Source organism: Aquarana catesbeiana, linkage group LG03 (assembly GCF_042186555.1).
Source record: "Aquarana catesbeiana isolate 2022-GZ linkage group LG03, ASM4218655v1, whole genome shotgun sequence".
Classification (NCBI taxonomy): Eukaryota; Metazoa; Chordata; class Amphibia; order Anura; family Ranidae; genus Aquarana; species Aquarana catesbeiana.
The window spans coordinates 603,298,001-603,322,362 of NC_133326.1; the positions used below are offsets into that span (position 1 = coordinate 603,298,001).

Below are 24,362 nucleotides of genomic sequence, written 5' to 3' on the forward strand. Positions count from 1 at the left end.
CAAAAGCCTGCTGCAAAGGGTAAGAATAATGCCGTGTACACACAGGCGGACTTTTCAGCATCAAACGTCCGACGGTCTTTCCGACGGACTTTCGACGGACTTACGAATGACCGGACTTGCCCACACATGAACGGACTAAAGTCCGTTCGAAAGTCCTAAAGTCCGTTCGAAAGTCCGGTCGTTTGAACGTGATGACGTACGACCGGACTAGAATAAGGAAGTTCATAGCCAGTAGCTGCCCTTGCATCCTTTTTTGTCTGTCTAACTAGCATACAGATGAACGGATTTTTTGATCGGACTCGAGTTCGTATTCGTAAAGATTTGAAACATGTTCTAAATCTAAAGTCCGTCTGATTTTCGACAGAAAAAGTCCGCTGAAGGTCAGATGAAGCCCACACATGGTCGGATTGTCCGACGGATTCGTTCCGTCGGACCAGTCCAGTCGAAAAGTCCGCTCGTGTGTACACAGCATTAGAGTGTTGTTTCAAAATGTTTTTAAAAGTGCCTTTAATTTTTACTTAGAGGATATGAGTGAAGGCCCACTTTAGAAATTTGTAAACAGGAAAACTTGCACAACCCAAGGCATAGTGGTGCTTTCCATTAGAACACTGAGATCCTAATCTAATGTAATGAACAAGAAACCAAAAAAACTTTTCTACAGGTAGGAACATGTACTTTACGTATCGGGGGCAGTCAGTGAAGTAGTCCACCAGACAAGCATACAGATAGGTCTCTGTGGAGACAAAAGCAAACATCTCTCATCATTAGCTTCTATGAAGTTGTATAACTACACCTGCCTGAATATACTATAACTACTACTATTGTTAGCCTTGAGTGCTTTTTCATCACTCATTGTGGTTCAAGCCGTGCACCTTAATTGTCCTACATGACAATCCAGTGAAGGACCAAGACAGATGGTTCCAGTGCTAGGATTACAATTGAGTAACCTCCTCAAACACAGGTCTTATCATAGGTAAAGAGATCATGTATTGTTCAGGCCCTAAGAGTCAATGTGCTACTTTCAAGGCCAGTAGTCCTTATCTGTGACAAACAATGATAAACGCTGATAGATTTACATCACATCAAACACCTATTGTGATAAAAGGGCAGGGTAGAAGATAACAAAACAAGTAAAAAGGTGTTTTTCATGGCATGCCAAGATTTTCAGATATGTTGGAAAATCTTGGCACATCCCAGTGCTGACTGTTCCCTATAGTCTGAAGAAATGGCAACAAAGAATTCACAGCATTTACACTGCTTCTGATTATCACTTAGCTGGGAATTTTATTGTGATTCGTACTGATTTTATGCAGTTTTTTGCCCATCTCTGTCCTAATCCTGACCAGTACTACCATTTCCTAAAGCTGGCCATACATAGTTCGAAATTCTACATGTGATTACTACCGGCAGCTATACCCACTAGCAATAATCATTGTGCTCTGCCAGCCAGGAAGGATCCTCATGCCCCCCTGGCAGAACACAATAGCGCTGCGGGAGGCATTCCCCCATCAACACGAATGGAGTGATTTTCTTCCTTCTGCCTGATAAACCGAAGGAAAGAAAATAAAATCATCTATGGGTGGCTTAAAGTAGAAGTGTAGCCAAAGCTTGTTTGGCTGTACTTCTCCTATGGATCACAGGAGTGCAGTTAATTTTGCACTTCTGTGACCTGTTTTCAGCTGAGAGCCGGCTGAAGTCCACTCTCTGTTGACATCACAGAAGTCTGTCATAGGTCCACATCATCACGACAATAGAAGTCGTGATCCGCCAGGTCCCTGGACCGACACCCAGCTCAGGCTCTCAGCCGCTCCACCCCCTCCACAGCTCAGCACTCCTGTGTGCGAGGAGGGGGCAGAGCAGAGAGCTCTGACAGAAGCTCTCTACTCGTGGAGCTGTCAGAACCAAGCGATCGGCAGTGTTCGAACGCTCAGTTCTCAGTGCAGAGGCGCCAGGGGAAAGATGCAGCATCGGACCGTGGCTGCATCCACCTAGGTAAGTATTAATCTGCAAAAGAGCCCAAACCCATACTTCTCTTTTAATTCTGCCTTCACTCTTAAGCTTGCCTTCTCAGCTATGCTGCAGATCTCTGTAACATGTGAAAGCTTTGGGGGAAGTTGATGAACACATTCCTTACCTGACAGATTAAATAGAGTATTTAGAACATGGAACCTCTTGGTGTCATCTCTTTGGATGAATTTGTTGGGGTATTTACTCCAAACCTCGGCCCTGAAAGACAAGGATAGAAAAGAGAAGGTGACAATCGGACTTGACTGATTAACAAACTTTTTTGCCAGTTACATCAGATGACTGACAAATGCTAGCAAATTATCTAAACACACAACACGCTATTTTGTATCATACAGGTGTGCTTTCCAATGTGCACAGTAGACCGCCATTCTTGTCTTGAGGTTACAATAATCAATCAGTCATAGTGACCCAACCTGGCTAGTAGTAATTACTTTACTACTTTGTTTGGCCGGGCTGTCTGATGAAGTTTGATGTTATCCATAGGTGTCAGGAAAATCTTCCAGTCCTGCCAAAACCCCATGTAGCAAACTCAAGACTCCCTCCTTCTCTAAGCAACAAGGGGAAGATGATCTCTTTGTTACTTGTCTTGACATACACGTTTATTTAATAAAGATCCCCAGTGTTTACGGTCAACTTCACCCAAACTAGATATTTCACCCAGGTTCTTTTATCTTACAAAGGTTCAAATAGTGAGTCTGTGTCTTTTCATCCTTCCATTATTTGTTTTTCTTTATCGTACATCACGGGACACAGAGCACCATAGTAATAACTATATGGATTATAGGCCACCTTTAGGTGAATGGACACTGGTATAACCAAAAAGGAAACAGTAAGTGCCCCTCTCTATATAACCCCTCCCAAACCGGGAGTATCTCAGTTTTTTCGCCAGTGTCTAAGGTGTTGGTCATGGTTGATGAAGTGCTAAGAGAGCTCCGCTAAGTAATCCCTGACGGGATCAAGGAGCTGTACAAACAGATCCATCTAAAATGCTTGAAAGCCAAACGATGGTACCCGGGTCTCGTGGAAGAAGAAACTAGGTTTTTGCCTGTAAAGCTTCTCTTTTGAGAGCTGGACCCTGGGATCCGGCACCTTGGTCATGTTAATACAGCCAAAGAGTTTTCCGGCAGTGGTGCTGTACAGGTCCAAGGGAGTGGACCCGTGAAAGGGGACCCCGTCCTTGAAGGTCCGGCATGACACGGCCCACCATGGTGGGTGAAGGCTGGATCTGTCTGTGATATTTCCAGCAGTCCTGCGGCGGGGATCAGGTAAGTCAGAAAGACAGGGAATGTTTGTATATATATATATATATATATATATATATATATATATATATATATATATATATGATTCACTTGATCTTTCTGGTGTGAGTATGCAATGCCTTGCATGTGGGGCAGAGCCTAAGGGGGCGTGGCTTAAACGCAGTCGGCATGCACGTGGAGCACAAGGCTCACTGCTTAAAAGCTTTACATTCTGGAAGTGTCTGGTTGGCTGACAGAGGGACACAGAGCATACAAGTGGTATGTAAGCTGTATGGGTGTGTGGATAAAGGCATTTTTAAGGGGCACGTTTTACTCAGCATTGAGACTGAGCATTTATAGCAGCATGTTATGTAATTGCTAGACTAAAGCTCGACAGTAGATGCACTTTGTTTAGAACCTCTGCTTTTTTGTGCTTAGGACTATGTCTTTCCCCAGGAGGGGTAATTCATCAGGTGCAAAGTCGCTGCGGTCAGAGCCCGAGACTCCTAGTCGCACACTCGCAGTTCCATCCTCCCCTGAAAGACCTAGAGCATCTGGCAAATCTGAGCCATTTTGTCTCACAGGCATGGTGGCTACCTCCAACGTCCCAGCCTCTGCATACGTCACTAAGGACGATTTGGCTTTGGCTATGGCTGGTTTGGAAAGGAAAATAGCCGAGATGTTAGTGTCTTCCTCCCAGGAGGTGAGAAAATGCAGCAGACCCCCTTCTCCTGCCCTTGACCTTCCAGTTTTGGTGCAACAATGGACAGATGATATTGGGGTATCTTTGAGAGAAGGAGGTTCAGGTGACTCCTCTTCGAAGGATTCAGCGTCTGAAGAACCTTTTCTTCAAATTCGCAGAAATTGCTAATCCAATCCCTTACAGACTTGGTTCATTCTGAATATAAGTTGCCTCCTGCAGAGGTGGAGGATGTTTCCTTCCCCTCCTTGGGTTTGCTAAAATCCCCACAGGGTTCTCATGCTTTCCCTATGCACCCGTTACTGGAGCAACTGATTAATGCTGATTGGGATCACCCAGATAAGCAGTTTTCTCCTTTTAAAAGATTTTCAATTCTTTATCCTATGGAGAAAAATTTCTCAAAGAGATGGTATTTTATTTGCCAGCAGTAGATGCGGCTATCTCCTCTGTGAACAGGAGTTTAACTTGTTCAAGTGGACAATGTACAAGTGTTTAGTGATCCAGCTGATAAGAAGTTGGAATCTCTCTTTAAGGCCTCATTTGCTGTAGCCGGTGCAGTAGTACAACCTGCAGTGGCAGCAATAGGCATCTGTCAATCCCTTCGGGATGAATTCAAGCAGGTTTAAAAAAAAATAAATAAATAAAGTTCCTGCTCAAACTGAAGAGGCCCAAGGTTTAGCTGAGCTATCTAGGGCCATATACTTTGCAGTGGACGCTATCAAGGATTTTATCATCAGGCGTCTCGTTGATACATATGCGCAGGATTCTGTGGCTAAACAGCCGATCAGCCAAGTTACCATGCAAGAAGCTCTTGGCTGGGTTTCCGTTTCATGGAGAAAGGTTGTAACCTTCTCCTTAGATGTCTGGGGCAACAGCCTCCAGGCAGTCTCAAGGGCTTACACCGTCAGGGGCAAAGGATAAGCCTCATAACCAGACACAGGGCTACAAAAAGCCCTGGAGTCAGAAGTTCACAAAACAGAGTCCCAAGGCTTCTTTGTGAAGGGCCGCCCCGCTTGATCGAGTGGGGGGAAGAGTGCGTTGGTTTTCAGAAACTTGGCAAGAGGAAATCCAAGACAATTGGGTCCTCTCTGTAGTAGCCCTAGGCTACAAACTACAGTTCTAAGAGTTTCCACCATTGCGTTTTCTAAGCTCAAACAATCCCAAGAACCCAGTAAAGAAAAAGTCCTTATTTCTGGCACTGGACCGATTACTGTATCAGGCAGTGATAATAGAGGTTCCCTCAGAAGAGAGGGACATGGGGTTTTATTAAAATCTCTTTATGGTACCAAAACCAAATGGAGATGTCAGACCCATTCTAGATCTCAGGAATTTGAATCACTTCCTAAACATCCACTCCTTTCGAATTGTGTCGATTCGGTTAGTTGTTTCCACCCTACGGTGAGGAGAGGTTTTAGCATTCATAGATATCAAGGATGCGTATCTACATGTGCCGATATTTCCCGCTCACCAGAAGTTTCTGAGGTTTGCGGTAGAGCAGCGCCATCTTCGGTTCGTGGCCTTGCCTTTCGGGTTAGCCACTGCTCCCCAACTGTTTACAAAAGTGTACCCAGTACTAACAAGACTAAAGGGCCAGGGTATAGCAGTAATAGCATACCTAGAGGACCTACTACTGGTAGATCAGTCAGTAGCAGGGTAAATCAAGGGGTGTCTAGAACAGTCAGTTATCTGGGACACCTGGGCTGGATTCTCAATCTAGAGGAATCATCCTTACAGCCAGTAAGAAGGCTGCAGTATTTGGGCCTACTCATAGACACAACCCAGGAAAGGGTGTACTTGCATCAGGCAAAGGTCAACGCTCTAAAAGAGCTGGTCCAGACGGCCAAGGCAAAGAAGGGTCCTTCCATTCGCCTTTGCATGAGATTACTAGGAAAGATGGTAGCTTCTTTCGAAGCAGTTCCCTATGCTCGGTTCCATTCAAGACTGTCACAATACAGTATTCTGTCTGCTTGGAACAAACAGATCCAAGCCTTGGATTATCCAATTAATCTGGCTCCAAAAGTACGCCAGAGTCTCAACTGGTAGTTGATAACCAGGAATTTACAGAAGGGGAAATCCTTCATTCCAGTTTCCTGGAAAGTAGTAACTATGGATGCCAGCCTATGGGGCTGGGGAGCAGTTCTAGAAGAGACCACGGTTCAAGGGAAGTGGTCAGAGTCCGAGAAGACCTTGCCCATCAATATCCTAGAGATTCGGGTAGTACGTGTGGCTCTAATAGCCTGGATGTCCAGGTTGCGGAATGCTCCTGTCAGGATACAATCCGACAATGCCACAGCAGTGGCCTATATCTATCACCAAGGAGGCCAGAAGCCACACTGACAAAGGGAGGTGGACCATATTTTGTCTTGGGCAGAGAAACATGTTCCTTGCTTATCTGCGGGTTTACATTCCAGGACTGGAAAATTGGCAGGCAGATTTTCTGAGCCATCAACGGTTGTTGCCGGGAGAATGGTCTCTACATCCCGATGTATTTTTGGCCATATGCTAAAGATGGGGTGCGCCGGACGTAGATCTATTGGCGTCCAGGTTCAACAAGAAGTTGGACAACTTTGTGGCGAGAACAAGGGATCCACTTGCACTCGGAGTAGATGCGTTAGTGATCCCGTGGAATCAGTTTTCACTGATTTATGCATTCCCTCCAGTTCAGCTGCTACCAGGGCTGCTTCACAGGATCAGGGAAGAAGGGAAGCCGGTAATCCTAGTGGCCCAGGCATGGCCCAGAAGACCCTGGTATGCAGGGATTGTGAGAATGGTAGTAGGGGAGACTTTGACTCTTCCAACTCGTCCAGACCTGCTGTCGCAGGGACCGGTATTCCATCCTGCCTTACAAACGCTAAATTTAACGGTGTGGCTATTGAAGCCCACATTCTAAAAAATCGGGAGCTTTCAGGTTTGGTAGTAACCACCCTGATTAATGCCAGAAAGCCGGCCTCCAGGACCATTTATTACAGGGTCTGGAAGGCCTACGTCACTTTGTGTGAAACCAAGGGTTGGCATCCTCGTAAGTATGTCATAGGAAGAATTCTGGCCTTTCTACAATTAGGAGTAGAAATAAAGCTGGCCTTGAGTACAATCAAGGGTCAGATTTTGGCCTTGGCAGTGTTTTTCCAACGGCCGCTTGCTTCGCACTCTTTAGTCCGGGCATTCATACAAGGGGTAACTCTGATAACTCCGCCAGTTAGAATACCCTTGTGCCTATGGGATTTGAATCTGGTTTTGTCGGTGTTACAAAGACAACCCTTTGAACCTATACAGAATATTTCTTTGATCCTTTTGACAAGGAAATTGGTATTCCTAGTTGCGATAACCTCTGCAAGAAGAGTATCAGAATTGGCTGCTTTCTCCTGTAATGAGCCATACTTAATCATTCACAAGGATAAGGTCGTGCTGCGTCCGCACCCAACCTTTTTGCCAAAGGTAATTGTCTGGTTTTATCTGAATCAAGATTTTTCCTTACCTTCCTTTTACCCAGAACCTTGTTCTGCAGGAGAAAAATTATTAAATTCTCTCGCTGTAGAGAGAGAAATTAAAGCCTATCTGAAAGCGACTGCTCAGATATGGAAAACTGATGTTTTGTTTGTGTTGACGGAAGGCCCTAGAAAGGGTCAGGCAGCATCAAAATCTACTGTTGCTAAGTGGATTCGTCAGGTGATTAGTCAGGCTTATGGCCTGAAAAGAAGGGTTCCTCCCTTTAAGATTAAAGCGCACTCTACCAGGGCAGTCAGTGCTTCATGGGCAGTGCATCACCAAGCCTCTGTGGCTCAGGTTTGCAAGGCTGCTACTTGGTCATCAGTACATACATAAACGAGATTCTATCAAATGGATGTAAGATGGCAGGAGGACACCGCCTTTGGGTGCAGTGTGCTGCAGGCAGCAGTTTAGGTCCTCACCCCTGGTGGCGGCTATTTGCTTTGTGTCTCCCTCCCCTCAGGTGGCATTGCTTTGGGACATCCCATATAGTTATTACTATGGTGTTCTGTGTCCCATGATGTACGATAAAGAAAATAGGATTTTTATAACAGCTTACCTGTAAAATGCTTTTCTTGGAGTACATCACGGAACACAGAGGTCCCTCCCCTCTTATTGGGATATGTGTATATATTGCTTTGCTACAAAAACTGAGATACTCCCGGTATGGGAGGGGTTATATAGGGAGGGGCACTTCCTGTTTCCTTTTTGGTTATACCAGTGTCCATTCACCTAAAGGTGGCCTATAACCCATATAGTGGCAGCTATTTGCTTTGTGTCTCCCTCCCCTCAGGTGGCATTGCTTTGGGACATCCCATATAGTTATTACTTTGGTGCTCTGTGTCCTGTGATGTACTCCAAGAAAAGGATTTTACAGGTAAGCTGTTATAAAAATCCTATTTTTTGTTGTGGCCGCTATTTTAAAGCACACTTCACAGGCCACCAAATGCTGACATCTAAGTACACAATTGCCCTACCAGCTATAGTGATTAATGGCCTTCGCTGTGAAAATGAATTACTGTGTAAGGGCACCTTCTCACTGCTCCCATGCATTTTGGTGTGTTACCACATACACACTATGTGGTATTCTGCCTCCTTGGTGCCCCAGAACCACTTTTCAAAATCAAATCCATTGAATCCATTGAATCCACACTTGTGATTAGGGATGAGCCGAACACCCCCCGGTTCGGTTCGCACCGGAACCTGCGAACGGACCGAAAGTTTGCGCAAACTTTAGAACCCCATTAAAGTCTATGGGACTCGAACGTTCGAAATCAAAAGTGCTAATTTCAAAGGCTAATATGCAAGTTATTGTCCTAAAAAGGGTTTGGGGACCCGGGTCCTGCCCCAGGGGTACATGTTTCCTGTTCTTAGAACAGTCCCTGCACAAAATGACATTTTTAAAGAAATAAAAGTCATTTAAAACTGCTTGCAGCTTTAATGTAATGTCGGGTCCCGGCAATATGGATGAAAATCAGTGAGACAAACGGCATGGGTACCCCCCACCTCCCAGTCCATTACCAGGCCCTTTGGTTTTGTATGGATATTAAGGGGAACCCCGCACCCAAATTAAAAAAAGGAAAGACGTGGGGCCCCCAGGCCCTTTATACTCTGAACAGCAGTATACAGGCGGTGCAAACAAGACAGGGACTGTAGGTTGTTTGTTAAGTAGAATCTGTTTGTAATTTTGAACGGGTACATTTTTAAAGTGTAGCTCCAGCCAAAAAATCTATTTTTAAGCTTTTTGGAAAACATAGGGAAGGGTTATCACCCCTGTAACATTTGTTTTGCTGTCTGTGCTCCTCTTCACAAAATTTCACCTCACTTTCTGTCCCAATAACAAATGTTTTTTGAAAATTTGGGGTTTTTAGTGAAACAAAGGATTGGTGATAAAGCATCAGTGAAGAGGAGACACATTTTTCCCATATGAACTCTTACAGTTGAGAATTTCCCTTCCTAGGTGTAGATTTCATCTCACTTTTCCCATATGAACTCTTACAGTTGAGAATTTCCCTTCCTAGGTGTAGATTTCATCTCACTTTCATTTTTTTCCAGAAGTTTTTGGAAAATTAGGGGGAAAAAAATGAAAACGCATTTTTTTTACACAAAGTTGTCAATTTATAAGATATTCCTAACACATAGCATGTATATAGCAAAAATGACACCCCAAAACACATTCTGCTACTCATCCTGAGTATGGCAATACCACATGTGTGAGACTTTTACACAGCAACATTGAAGTAGTACCTTCAGGCGTTCTAGGAGCATACAGTGGGGACGGAAAGTATTCAGACCCCCTTAAATTTTTCACTCTTTGCACTATTGCAGCCATTTGCTAAAATCATTTTAGTTCACTTTTTTTCCTCATTAATGTACACACAGCGCCCCATATTGACAGAAAAACACAGAATTGTTGACATTTTTGCAGATTTATTAAAAAAGAAAAACTGAAATATCACATGGTCCTAAGTATTCAGACCCTTTGCTGTGACACTCATATATTTAACTCAGGTGCTGTCCATTTCTTCTGATCATCCTTGAGATGGTTCTACACCTTCATTTGAGTCCAGCTGTGTTTGATTTTACTAATTGGACTTGATTAGGAAAGCCACACACCTGTCTATATAAGACCTTACAGCTCACAGTGCATGTCAGAGCAAATGAGAATCATGAGGTCAAAGGAACTGCCTGAAGAGCTCAGAGACAGAATTGTGGCAAGGCACAGATCTGGCCAAGGTTACAAAAAAATTGAGCACCAGGACAGTGGAATTACCCACAAAATGACCTCATTTTGGCAAGCAAACACCCCAATGTATATTCTTTGAGGCATGGGCTGCAGATAGGTACTCGGGTACTCTGATGGGCTGGAGACAGGTACTTGTGTAACTTGATGAGCTGCAGATAGGTACTATGCATTATCCATCCTATGCATTAAGGTGAAAAAACACCTGGCAGTGACCAGCCCCCCCCCGTTTTACTTACCTGAGCCCTGGAACTTGACCCGGCGGGGATGCCTTGTCTTTCTGACCGGGTTCTCGGCTCTTGATTGGATAGATTGATAGCAGTGCAGCCATTGGCTCCTGCTGCTGTCAATCAAATCCAATGACGTGGGTGCCAGGGGGCGGGGCCGAGTCATACATACGCTGGACTCAGGAGCGCGCCCGCAAGGTAACCCCCTCTGGAGAGCGCTTCTCCTAGGGGGCTATATGATGTGGGGAGGAGCTGCGAGAGCCGCCGGGGGACCCCAGAAGAGGATGATCGGGGCCACTCTGTGCAAAACGAGCTGCACAGCGGAGGTAAGTATGATATGTTTGTTATTTAAGAAAAAAAAATAAAAAAACCCTTACAATCACTTTAATGATTATTGTTTGTATGAAGAGTGTCAGTAGGGTGAGAGGGTTGTACACATCATGACACAGGTCAATGGAGGAAACTGTCAGAGGACAAAGAGGAGACTGAAAGGAATCCTGGCCACTGGACAATGGATTTATAAATAGCAATATTAAACCCGCAGGGATCTGCAGGGCAGTATTTAGCATCATGACAGCACCCTAGTGATATCCTACTCTCTCCAGGCCCAGATTTCCAGGCTCAGCTTGCACTGGCTCCCGTCACTCCACTCAATAGGTGTGATTTGTATAGATGTCTATTCACTTACCCTTTCAAGAAACGGAAGCCATGGACACAGACAAGTACATTCCCATTAGAATCCACTTTCAATAGGTTTCCATAAAGGCTGTCAAACACTAGGCCCCTGCCAGAGAAAAGAATATCATTACCATTCATGATGGCATAAAGCAGAGGAACATATATCAATTAGAAAAGCTACTATTGTGAAACAAGCTTTCATTTATGATGGATCAGTGCCACAAAACTATATGTGCAGAAATTTACATTTCTTTTCCTTTGTGGCCAATCTTGCTCCTCTGTATACCATAACAGAGTAATAAGAAATAAGGGATGTCCTGCTCTTTTGATGCATGAGTTGTATTGCAAGGTAGCAGGTTGTAATGGATGAGGTTGCCAGTTATACTATTGATATTACCGGTATTTCACTTTTTAGTGGATGCTGGAGAACTAAACCACCTGACAATTTCTTCAGAAACAGAGTAGGGAATTATGGAAAGAGATCTCCAGATATATGAGAAGTCATTAACTGACTCAGCCCACCATCACTTATGTATGGATTGGTCCTTTAAAGTAAATCTGTTATGACAGAATTATGGGGCTGACCTAGCTGCTATGCTGAAAATGTTAGATGCTTAGCTGTTCTTATTCTTATTAATTGACTTCAATACTTTTACACTCTCTGGCATTGAAGCTGTGTCAAAGCCAGATCAAAGTAGTGCAAGAACCTTTTTCTGAAGTTGCAGCAACTTCAGTAGTGTCAATTAGAACGTCTCTCATAGGAGATACATGGCATTTCATTTGTCCTGTGACTTTGGGTCTCAAAGTCGGATCCTAAGTCACAGAAGTGTAAACCGAGGCTCAGTGCCAGAAAAACAAGGGAGAATAATACATTTAACACAAAAACACACAATGGTTCTAGTGACTATATGGCTGTTCAGCCCTTAAAGTGCTTGTAAAATCAGAAGGTTTTCTATCTTAATGCATTTTATGCATTAAAATAAAAAGCCTTCTGTGTGCAGGAGCCCCCTCCCAGCCCCCTAATACTTACCTGAGCCCCATCTCTATCCAACGATGTCCACGAGTGCCTCAGCTGTCAGGACTCTCCCTCCTGATTGGCTGAGACACAGCAGTGGTGCCATTTGCTCCTGCTGCTGTCAATCAACCCCAGTTAGCCAATCAGGAGAGAGAGGGGGTGGGGTGGATACATGGAGCTGCAGCTCAGCTCGGGTGCCCCCATAGCAAGCTGCTTGCTGTTGGATGCACTCAACAGGAGGGAGGGGCCAGGAGCTCCAGCCAGGGACCTGAGAAGAGGAGGATTCAGGCTGCTCTGTGCAAAACCACTGCACAAGGTAGGTAAGTATAACCTGTTTGTTATTTTATTAGAAAAAAAACTGAGACTTTACAATCACTTTAATGTGTCACCTTACAATCTAGAGAGATAAGGGGTAGGAACAGAAAGGTTATAAATCATCTATATTTGAAATGAAACACACTTCCAACACAGTGGCGCCCCGTCCATTAGGGGTGCATGAGCACCGCCCCCCATCCATGCGTCCGGCCCCCTAATCTACATACAGGGCACCGGATGCATGGATTTTAATGGCGGGGTGTTTTTTTTTGAAGCACATGATTAGAGCCAGAGACTCTAATAAGCTTCAAAAATGGGTGCGCTCTGAGCCCACCCAGTTGTGTTACAATAAGGAATGAATATCAGGGTCTGAGACCCATCACCCAATTGGCTGAAAGGACAGGCAATCTTACTGGATGCTTAGTAGGAGGGAGAGAGGGAAGCCGCCGCGATGCCCGTCCCGCCACACGTCGCACGTAGGAGCACTGCCTGCCCGGAACCTATATGGGGTAAGTGCGGGGCTGGATGACTGAGCAGGAGCAGAGGGGGGGTGTGTGCTGGTGACCCAACCGAGCAGGAGCGGGGGAGTGTGGCAGTGTGTTGGTGGGGGGCTTGCCACCGGCTGACCGGGGGGGTGGTTGTTTGCCGCCCCCCCAAAAAAAAAACACTGTTCCAACAGTTAAATACAGTCTTCTTTTCTTAAAACTGTCACTGCTTGCTTGCGAATTTTAAAACAACAAAGCTGCCCTGTATTTGCCCACACAACTTTGGGGTACTCAGACCTCATTATCATCACACTCTGATGAAAACTAATAAAGCAGAAAGGTAAATATCAGTTAGACCATCCGTGACACAGTATAATAACTGGGTAGGAGGATAGGAAGTAATATTGGCACCTGAAAGTTATGGCTGGTACACACGGTAAGCTTTTTTTTGTTTAATCCAGTGGGGAGCTCACTGTGCTATTGGCTGCAAGCGCTGATCGGAAGCCATTTTTCCAGCATGCTTGTTCGACAGAAGCCGGTCGTTAGATCGGCTTCTGTCAGACCAGGAACTGTACACATGGCCGGTTTCTACTGAAGCAGCTGATATTCGGCCCATGTATACAGGGCTTTACACTAAGTTGACTGAGAGATGATTAGGACCACAAATGGCCAAATAATAGTGAGTAGGGATGAACTGAACACCCCCCGGTTCGGTTCGCACCAGAACTTGCGAACGGACCGAAAATTCGCATGAACGTTAGAACCGCCTTTGACGTCTATGGGACTCGAATGTTCGAAATCAAAAGTGCTCATTTTAAAGGCTAATTTGCATGGTATTGTCCTAAAAAGGGTTTGGGGACCCGGGTCCTGCCCCAGGGGACATGTATCAATGCAAAAAAAACTTTTAAAAACAGCCGTTTTTTCGGGAGCAGTGATTTTAATGATGCTTAAAGTAAAAAAAAAAAAAGTGAAATATTCCTTTAAATATCGTGCCTGGGGGGTGTCTATAGTATGCCTGTAAAGTGGCGCGTGTTTCCCGTGTTTAGAACAGTCCCTGCACAAAATGTAATTTTTTAAGGAAAAAATCTCATTTAAAACTACTTGCGGGTTTAATGTAATGTCGGGTCCTGGCAATATGGATGAAAATCAGTGAGACAAACGGCATGGGTACCCCCCAGTCCATTACCAGGCCCTTTGGGTCTTGTATGGATATTAAGGGGAACCCCGCACCAAAATTAAAATAAGGAAAGGTGTGGGGCCACCAGGCCCTATATACTCTGAACAGCAGTATACAGGCGGTGCAAACAAGACAGGGACTGTAGGTTTGTTGTTAAGTAGAATCTGTTTGTAATTTTGAACGGGTACATTTTTAACGTGTTTAGCTCCAGCCAAAAAATCTTTTTTAAGCTTTTTGGAAAACATAGGGAAGGGTTATCACCCCTGTGACATTTGTTTTGCTGTCTGTCCTCCTCTTCAGAAGATTTCACCTCACTTTTTGTCCCAATGACAAATGTTTTTTGAAAATTTGGGTTTTTTTGTGGAACAAGGATTGGAAAGCATCAGTGGAAAGGAGAAATGTTTTTCCCATATTAACTCTTACAGGAGAGAATTTCCCTTCCTAGGGGTAGATTTCATCTCACTTCCTGTTGTCTCCTTCCGTTTGCAAGTAGGAGTTGTTTGTAAGTTAGATGTTTGAAAGTAGGGGCCTGCCCTATATACTCAGCAGAAATTTGGGCCTTAGGTGTTGTTGTGGCCACAACACTGTAAGCCCTCACAGGGCCCTGCTGTGAAATATTAGATCAAGAATTGTAATTACATGCCCCTGTTGACCAGGGGCACAAAAATTGGGCCTTTGGTGCTGGTGGTGGTGCTGGTGCCACAACACTGTAAGTCCTCACTCGCTCTTGGTGGGCGCAGAAATGGGCCCTGCTGTGAAATATTAGATCAAGAATTGTAATTACATGCCCCTGTTGAACAAGGGCAGAAAAATTGGGCCTTTGGTGGTGGTGGTGGTGGTGGTGGTGCTGGTGCCACAACACTGTAAGTCCTCACTCGCTCTTGGTGGGTGCAGAAATGGGCCCTGCTGTGAAATATTAGATCAAGAATTGTAATTACATGCCCCTGTTGAACAAGGGCAGAAAAATTGGGCCTTTGGTGGTGGTGCCACAACACTGTAAGTCCTCACTCGCTCTTGGTTGGTTCAGAAATGGGCCCTGCTGTGAGATATTAGATCAAGAATTGTAATTACATGCCCCTGTTGAACAAGGGCAGAAAAATTGGGCCTTTGGTGGTGGTGGTGGTGCTGGTGCCACAACACTGTAAGTCCTCACTCACTCTTGGTGGGTGCATAAATGGGCCCTGCTGTGAAATATTAGATCAAGAATTGTAATTACATGCCCCTGTTGAACAAGGGCAGAAAAATTGGGCCTTTGGTGGTGGTGCCACAACACTGTAAGTCCTCACTCGCTCTTGGTGGGTTCAGAAATGGGCCCTGCTGTGAAATATTAGATCAAGAATTGTAATTACATGCCCCTGTTGAACAAGGGCAGAAAAATTGGGCCTTTGGTGGTGGTGCCACAACACTGTAAGTCCTCACTCGCTCTTGGTGGGTTCAGAAATGGGCCCTGCTGTGAAATATTAGATCAAGAATTGTAATTACATGCCCCTGTTGAACAAGGGCAGAAAAATTGGGCCTTTGGTGGTGGTGGTGGTGCTGGTGCCACAACTCTGTAAGTCCTCACAGGCACTCTAGTTGGAACGCAGGAACGAGCCTCCTGCAAAGTATTGCATCAAAAATTGTAATTACACACCCCTGTTAAACAGGGGCTGAAAAATTGGGCCTTAGGCACTGGTGCTGGTGCCACAACACTGCAACCCCTTACAGATACTCTAGTTGGAACGCAGAAACGAGCTCTACTGCAAAGTATTGCATCAAAAATTGTAATTGCACGCTCCTGTTAAACAGGGGCTGAAAAATTGGGCCCTAGGCACTGGTGGTGTCGCCCAGAACCAAAAATGTTCTTACAAGCTATCAGCGTGATCATTGAGGAGGAAGAGGATAATTACTCAGGGATAGTCACTCAGCATCAGCATAGGCAGTCTTTGAAGGGATCTGAGATTTCAAAAAAAATTATTCAGTTACATCAGCATCAGGTGCTTGGTAGCTGGTGGTGATCCAAGACTGATTCATTTTTATGAAGGTCAGTCAATCGACCGAGTCGGTGGACAGACGCACCCTGTGATCGGTTACAAAGCCTCCAGCCGCACTGAATGTGCGTTCCGAAAGAACGCTGGATGCAGGACAGGCCAGTAGCTCAATTGCATACTGTGCAAGCTCTGGCCAGTGATCCATCCTCAAGACCCAGTAACCCAGAGGATTTTCGGTGGGAAAGGTGTCCAAGTCAGATCTTGCCCCTAGGTATTCCTGCACCATGTAAAACAGACGCTGGCGATGGTTGCTGGAACCGATCATACCTTGGGGCTGCGGACCAAAAAATTGTCTGAACGCATCGTTCAGATGGCCACCTTCTCCACTGCTCCTTCTTTGACTGACCGAAGCCTCAGCAACACGTTGTCCAGAAACAGGAGTTTGTAACCTCCGAGTCTCTGGGAACGCGTTGCACAGACCTTTCTGCAAGGCCTCCCGAAGATGTTTCATCCTCTGCTCCCTCTGCGATGGCAAGATAAGGTCCGCAACCTTACCCTTGTAACGTGGATCAAGGAGGGTTGCCAGCCAATATTGGTCCTTCTCCTTGATACCACGAATACGAGGATCCTTACGCAGGCTTTGCAGGATCAGGGAGGCCATGCAGCGTAGGTTTGCTGAGGCATTTGGTCCGGAGTCCTCTGGGTCACTAAGGACGACATGGTCCGCAGCCACCTCCTCCCAGCCACGTACAAGTCCATGTGTTTCTTGGGACTGATCCCTTAAAGACTGCTGCTGATGCTGAGTGCCAGGCTCCAACTCCTTACTGACACAATCTTCCTCCTCCTCCTCGTCCTCTTCCTGTGTGATCGGCAGGCACGCAGGAACACTGTCTGGATAAAGGGGGCCTTGAGAGCTAAGGAAGTCCTCCTCTTCCTGCCTCTGTTCTGCCTAAAGTGCCCTGTCCATTATTCCATGCAGCGTGTGCTCCAACAGGTGGACAAGGGGGACAGTGTCACTGATGCATGCACTGTCACTGCTCACCATCCTCGTGGCCTCCTCAAATGGTGACAGGACAGTGCATGCATCCCTGATCATGGCCCACTGGCGTGGGGAAAAAAAAACAAGCTCCCCTGACCCTGTCCTGGTGCCATAGTCGCACAGGTACTCATTGATGGCCCTCTGCTGCGTGTGCAGCCGCTGCAGCATGGCCAACGTTGAGTTCCACCTGGTGGGCATGTCACAGATTAGGCGGTTCTTGGGCAGGTTAAACTCCTTTTGGAGGTCCGCCAGCCGAGCACTGGCATTATATGACCGGCGGAAATGCACACAGACTTTCCTGGCCTGCCTCAGGACATCCTGTAAGCTCGGATACCTGCCCAAGAACCACTGCACCACCAAGTTAAGGACGTGAGCCAAACAGGGCACATGGGTCATTTGTCCCTGTCAGAGGGCAGAGAGGAGGTTGGTGCCATTGTCGCAAACCACCATTCCTGCCTTAAGTTGGCGTGGCGTCAACCACCTCTCAACCTGCCCATGCAGAGCTGACAGAACCTCTGCCCCAGTGTGGCTCCTGTCCACCAAGCACACCTGCTCAAGCACCACATGGCATCTTTTGGCCTGCGTACTTGCGTAGCCTCTTGAACGGCTACGGAGCACCACTGGTTCCGAGGAAAAAGCACAGGAAGAGGCTATGGAGGAAGAAGAAGAGGAGGGGGTGGAGGAGAGAGGTGTGTCACAATCATTAGTAGTGGCATTTTGGAGGCGTGGTGGCGGAACAACCTCCAACACTACTGCACCTTGTCCTGCATCCTTCCCAGCTGCCAGCAGAGTCACCCAATGCGCCGTGAAACTTAGGTAACGTCCCTGTCCATGCCTGCTGAACCATGAGTCAGCGGTAATATGCACCTTACCGCTGACCGCCCTGTCCAGCGAGGCATGGACATTGCCTTCCACATGCCGGTAGAAAGCCGGAATCGCCTCCCGTGAGAAAAAGTGGCATTTGGGTACCTGCCACTGAGGAACCGCACATTCCACAAACTCACGGAAGGGGGCAGAGTCTACCAACTGAAAAGGCAGCAGTTGAAGTGCTAGCAATTTTGCCAAGCTAGCATTCAACCGCTGGGCATGTGGATGGCTGGGAGCAAACTTCTTTCGGCACACCTTCATTCCTCTCAGTGCAGGTCTCAGAGAGGACTGAAGGTATAGTGGGGTTGGAGATCTCAGCTGATGAGGAGCAAGGAGAGGTCCTCTTTGTTCTTTGGTGTGGGTCTTTTAGATACGCTAGCCAACGAACTGCATGGCAGGTCAACATATGTCTGGTCAAGCATGTGGTACCCAAGCGGGAGATGTTTTGGCCACGCGAGATACGCCTCAGACATGATGACAGATGTTGCAAATAGCAGCGGTGCGATCTGATGCACTCGTCTCAAAAAAGGCCCACACCAAAGAACTTTTTGAATAACGCGCAGAGACTGTAGCGCCCTGCACATGTGGAGCTTTGGGGTGTGATGCAGTCAATGTGCTGCCCTTAGGCTGGCCCCTGGAGGGCATCCTGCCTCGTTGGTGATGTGCCGCCTCCTCCTCCTCCTCCTCCTCTCTCCTATCAGGCACCCACGTTGAGTCAGTGACCTCATCATCCCCTCCCTCCTCATCACTGGAGCAAACCTGGCAGTATGCTGCAGCAGGGGGAGCATGACTGCCAGATTGCTGTCCTTCTTGGGCATCCCCTCTGTCCGTGCTCATGTTACTGCCTTCATCGAGCTCAGTATCATCATCAGAGCCTTCCAAACGCTGGGCATCCTCCTGGAGCATGTACCCAACACTGTGGTCAAACAGTTCGAGGGACTCCTCAGGAGGACATGGTGGGGCTAGGGAAGGAGTCACTGATGACATTGAGCCGAGGGAAGAGGCCGCTGCTTTGCCAGACAAAGTACCCTGAGCATGGGTGAGAGAGGATGGGGAGGATGAGGACGGCTTGGTCATCCACTCGACCAAGTCTTCCGCATGTTGCGGCTCAACACGGCCAGCTGCCGAAAAAAAGGCCAAGCGTGTCCCACGGCCACGTGCTGATGAGGATGCACCGTCTCCACGACCAGCACTAGACACAGAGCCTGCTTGCCCTCTCTTATTGGCTTGTGACTGTCTGCCTCTCCTTCTTGGCCTTCCAGACATACTAATGGCCTGTAGCTGCACTAAGCTGGGATAGATATATATATACATGTACTGATACTGCAGCTAGCAAAATCAACTGCCTGCCTGTAGTATGAGAACACCACCAACCTTCTACAGGTAGCTTTAGCTGAACACTGTGCACAGCTCGCAAAAAACTAACTTGTAGCTTTTTTAGCTGCCTGAGTTAGTGATATGATCAGGAAAACACCACCAACCTTCTACAGGTAGCTTTAGGCTTAACACTGTGCAGAGCTCGCAAAAAAATAACTTGTAGGTTTAGCTGAACACTGTGAGGAGGACGCACCACACTAACCTGTAGTTTTAGCTGAACACTGTGAGCAGGACGCACTACACTAACTTGTAGCTTTAGATGAACACTGTGCAGAGGTCTCACTACACTAACTTGTAGTTTTAGCTGAACACTGTGAGCAGGACGCACTACACTAACTTGTAGCTTTAGATGAACACTGTGCAGAGCTCGCAAAAAAATAACTTGTAGGTTTAGCTGAACACTGTGAGGAGGACGCACCATACTAGCATGTAGTTTTAGCTGAACACTGTGAGCAGAACGCACTGCACTAACTTGTAGCTTTAGATGAACACTGTGCAGAGGTCTCACTACGCTAACTTGTAGTTTTAGCTGGACACTGTGAGCAGGACGCACTGCACTAACTTGTAGCTTTAGATGAACACTGTGCAGAGGTCTCACTACACTAACTTGTAGTTTTAGCTGAACACTGTGAGCAGGACGCACTACACTAACTTGTAGCTTTAGATGAACACTGTGCAGAGGTCTCACTACACTAACTTGTAGTTTTAGCTGAACACTGTGAGCAGGACGCACTGCACTAACTTGTAGTTTTATATGAACACTGTGCAGAGCTCGCAAAAAAATAACTTGTAGGTTTAGATGAACACTGTGAGCAGGACGCACCCCACTAACTTGTAGTTTTAGCTGAACACTGTGAGCAGGACGCACTGCACTAACTGTAAATAGTCTAGCTGCCTGACTGTGGTACTAATAGGAGCAAAAGAACACCAACAATTTTCTTCAGGTAGCTGTAACAAGACAAGCCTGCCTGTCAGTAAGAAGATAACAGGAACGGATCTAGCTAAACTGAATACAGTGTATATATATATATATATATATATATATATATATATATATATATATATATAAGCAACACCTGGGATGCATATATATACACAATACACTGTAAGTGCAGCTAACTCACCGATTGTCCTGCCTAATCTATCTAACTCAAATGAAATGACACTGTCTCTCTGTCTATGTATCTCTCTTTCAACGCCGGAACACACACTACACAGGGCCGCCGTGCAGGTGGCCTTATATAGTGTGGGGCATGTTCTAAACCCCCTGAGCCATAATTGGCCAAAGCCACCCTGGCTTTGGCCAATTACAGCTCTCTCTACCGACGGCGCTGTGATTGGCCAAGCATGCGGGTCATAGTGCATGCTTGGCCAATCATCAGCCAGCAATGCACTGCGATGCCGCAGTGAATTATGGGCCGTGACGCGCCACACGAATTTGGCGCGAACGGCCCATAACGCTCGGAATTCGGCGAATGACCGAACAGCCAATGTTCGAGTCGAACATGGGTTTGACTCGAACAAGAAGCTCATTCCTACTAATGAGTATTAAGCGTTGTGGTATGATAGGGGGCAAGGAGAGGAGATAGTGTGGAAAAGAAAACCAAATCTAAATAATAAATTGAAATGATGGTATGGCTAGATAGGTTACGTCATGTACAGCACCTCATCCCAAAAACTTAATGAATAATAGAGGGAAAGAAAGGGGGATTATAGCGGTGCCAAAAGAAAATATAGAAGTAGGATATTAGAGGTAAAATTGCAAAAATACTTTATTTAACAAATTTCAGCACATACAAAGAAGATGTAGGTAGATAAAATCTTGGATGCAGTTAACATATAAATTGTACAAAAAACAAATGCAGTGGAGTAGGCCAGGTGGAGACGGCCTTCAAAGCAGAAGCTCAGTTCCTACATGTTTCGCCAAGACATTGGCTTCTTCAGGGAATGATATGAGCTTGTTGCAATAATGAGGATCTATACACAGAAATACAAAAAACCAAGTAAAAAACAGCACGAAAAGGAAAACAGTTGTGGGAAAACATATAATAGACATTGGAATACGTGGCTGGACTATATCCCAGAGGGGGGTGACCGTGCAATGCCCCCAGGCACTCGAGACGTACCTGAAAACCAGACATCCGGGGGAAGGCCCGGCAGGGAACACCCCAGCTGGAGGCAGATCAGGCTGCACCGTATCTATGACTGCAGGGGGCATACAAATGACCAGCAGTACACTTCTTTGTCTGCCCTTGGCATCCGTGCACCGCTCGCGCCACCCAGCCCCTCACACACCACCGTCACCTGGGCTTGTGGCTCTGCTGTCAGATCTCTCACTGACAGTATTTTCCACTTCCCCATTGGTTGCAAGCTGGGGGTCAGGTGATCCTAGCGCACGCCCGCAGTGCACCTCGGACCTTGTAGGCTCCGATGATGCTGCCGCGTGCGCATGCGCGGACGCTTCTCTTTAGCGTCCACACACTTGATCGGTTAATCCGATCAGGTGTGGGGGGCATACTTAAGCCAGCCCGTCCTCCAAGCCAACTGGACAGGAGGAATGCCTGCAGCAGCTCTGAGCACAGTTGTAAGGTATGTTTAAACTGTCTTCCACCCCCTGGCATATCCGAGTTACTCTCCTCCTCTCCCTTAATTCAGTCTTTATTCATCCCTTTTCAGGATGCATCAACCCTCTGCTACTGACTAACCCCAATTTGTATTCCTTAAATGTATGAAGAGCATCGGTCTCTGACATTTACATCCACTGCAATAGTTCTTTAGGTAAGCCTTCCTTTTAACCATTACCCCTAATCCATATATATTAGTTATACCATTACCTTTTCCTAAAGGTCAAACAGCATCCTTCCCTAACTATCCATTACTATATATTTTTTCAGACAAACACCCACAACTTCCAATTGTCCTCTGAGTACTTCCCTCCAACGGTTTCCAGGCGTTTCCCCTCTATCAACAAATCCGTTTTTAAATTGTGAGTTTTTTTGAGGCTTTGATGCCCTATGTATTTGATGTGGTGTACATGATTCCACTCATTTCTAATAATTTGTGCGTTTTATAGACTTTTTAGCTTTTATTCCTACATACAATCTTTAACTATCAACATATCTGATTGCCAGGTCATTTGTATGCCCCCTGCAGTCATAGATACGGTGCAGCCTGATCTACCTCCAGCTGGGGTGTTCCCTGCCGGGCCTTCCCCCGGATGTCTGGTTTTCAGGTACGTCTCGAGTGCCTGGGGGCATTGCACGGTCACCCCCCTCTGGGATATAGTCCAGCCACATATTCCAATGTCTATTATATGTTTTCCCACAACTGTTTTCCTTTTCGTGCTGTTTTTTACTTAGTTTTTTGTATTTCTGTGCATAGATCCTCATTATTGCAACAAGCTCATATCATTCCCTGAAGAAGCCAATGTCTTGGCGAAACATATAGGAACTGAGCTTCTGCTTTGAAGGCCGTCTCCACCTGGCCTACTCCACTACATTTGTTTTTTGTACAATTTATATGTTAACTGCATCCAAGATTTTATCTACCTACATCTTCTTTGTATGTGCTGTAATTTGTTAAATAAAGTATTTTTGCAATTTTACCTTTAATATCCTACTTCTATATTTTCTTTTGGCACCGCTATAATCCCCCTTTCTTTCCCTCTATTATTCGCTAAATAATAAATTGTTTGTCATTCCTTTTAAAACACCAACGTTTTTCTTTAAAGTGGAAGAAAAGCCTAAGAGCCAGTTCACACCGGGAATACCCACAGCATGTTCCCATGCAATTCCCACATGCTCTGACAGCCCATTCATTTAAATTGCAAAACGCACTGTAGCACCAAGCAATTTGGTCCCCGTAAATGTACTGCATTTGCGATCTGCATTTGGGGTGCCATAAATGATACAGTGGCCCCCACATGCAGATCGCAAGGGCAGCCTGTTCACCTGTGGTGTAGAAAACACGCACGGAATGCGCCTTTCCTGCACCGCATTCTGGTGTGAACCGGCTATAACTCTAATGACTCATACACATGATTGGACTTTCCGACAACAAAACCATGCAATTTTGTTCAAAGGGTGTTGGCTCAAACTTGTCTTTCATACACACAGTCACATAAATGTTGGCCAACAATTATGAACGTAGTGACATACTAGACGTGCAAAGTGGTTTTCAGCTCTTTAGCGTCACACTTTGGGCTCTTTCTGCTAATTTTTTGTTAGTAGAAGTTTGGTGAGTGTTGATTCATGCTTTTTCTGAACGGCCGTTCGTTAACCAGACATGTTGCGGAATCGGAAGAGATAACGTGTTATTTATTGTTAGCCTTAGAGTTATTGCTTTGACATTATTTATTTTGGTTGACTAATGATTTGATTTGGTATATTTTCTATATTTTTGGATGCATAGAATGCACTTTTTGGTTAAGTTCTATTGGCAGATAGCATGTCTAATTTTATTTTTAAAACTGTGGAGAATAATACTTGGCTATGTGTTTAACTTCAAATGACAGTTTGGGAGTAGGCAGTTACATTTGTACACATGTAAAATTGACAAGGGACACCAACATAGTTGTGTCTTTGTTCTTATAAACTACGGGATAATGGTGTTGTGGTAACTTGCACAAATAAAAAAAAAAAAAAAAAAAAACAATAATATTATTCATGATATCACTAGAAAAAAAAAGCCTTTGAAAATTTGTTTGCAATAACTCCATCAGTATCACCAGCAAAGCAGCTTAATTTTTATCCCATTAAAGAAGAAGAGAATGTGCGCTGCATTTGGAGATTTCCTAATTTGCCACGTCACGAATGTTAATTCTCCATTACAAATGCTAGTTTACAAGACCGACCTCTTCTGCTTCCGAGCATGCGTGTTTGTACTTTGGACTTTTGTCCGATGGACTTGTGTACACACGATTGGAAAGTCCGACAACACACATTTGTTGGCGGAAAATTTGAGAGCATGCTAGCCAACATTTATTGGCGGAAAGTCTGACAACAAATGTCCGATG

General features: G+C 45.7%; 1 protein-coding gene across 1 annotated transcript in view; it reads right to left on the reverse strand.

Annotated features, from left to right (window-relative positions):
* NT5DC4 (5'-nucleotidase domain containing 4) overlaps positions 1 to 24,362 on the reverse strand; it is a 101,242-nt gene that overhangs the window by 63,209 nt on the left and 13,671 nt on the right. Inside the window, exons 4-6 of the mRNA XM_073622119.1 lie at positions 11,114 to 11,209; positions 2,135 to 2,226; positions 676 to 733 (exon numbers count right to left, since the gene is read on the reverse strand). Of these exons, the coding sequence (XP_073478220.1) occupies positions 676 to 733; positions 2,135 to 2,226; positions 11,114 to 11,209 (246 nt within the window). The remainder of the gene's footprint in view (positions 1 to 675; positions 734 to 2,134; positions 2,227 to 11,113; positions 11,210 to 24,362) is intronic.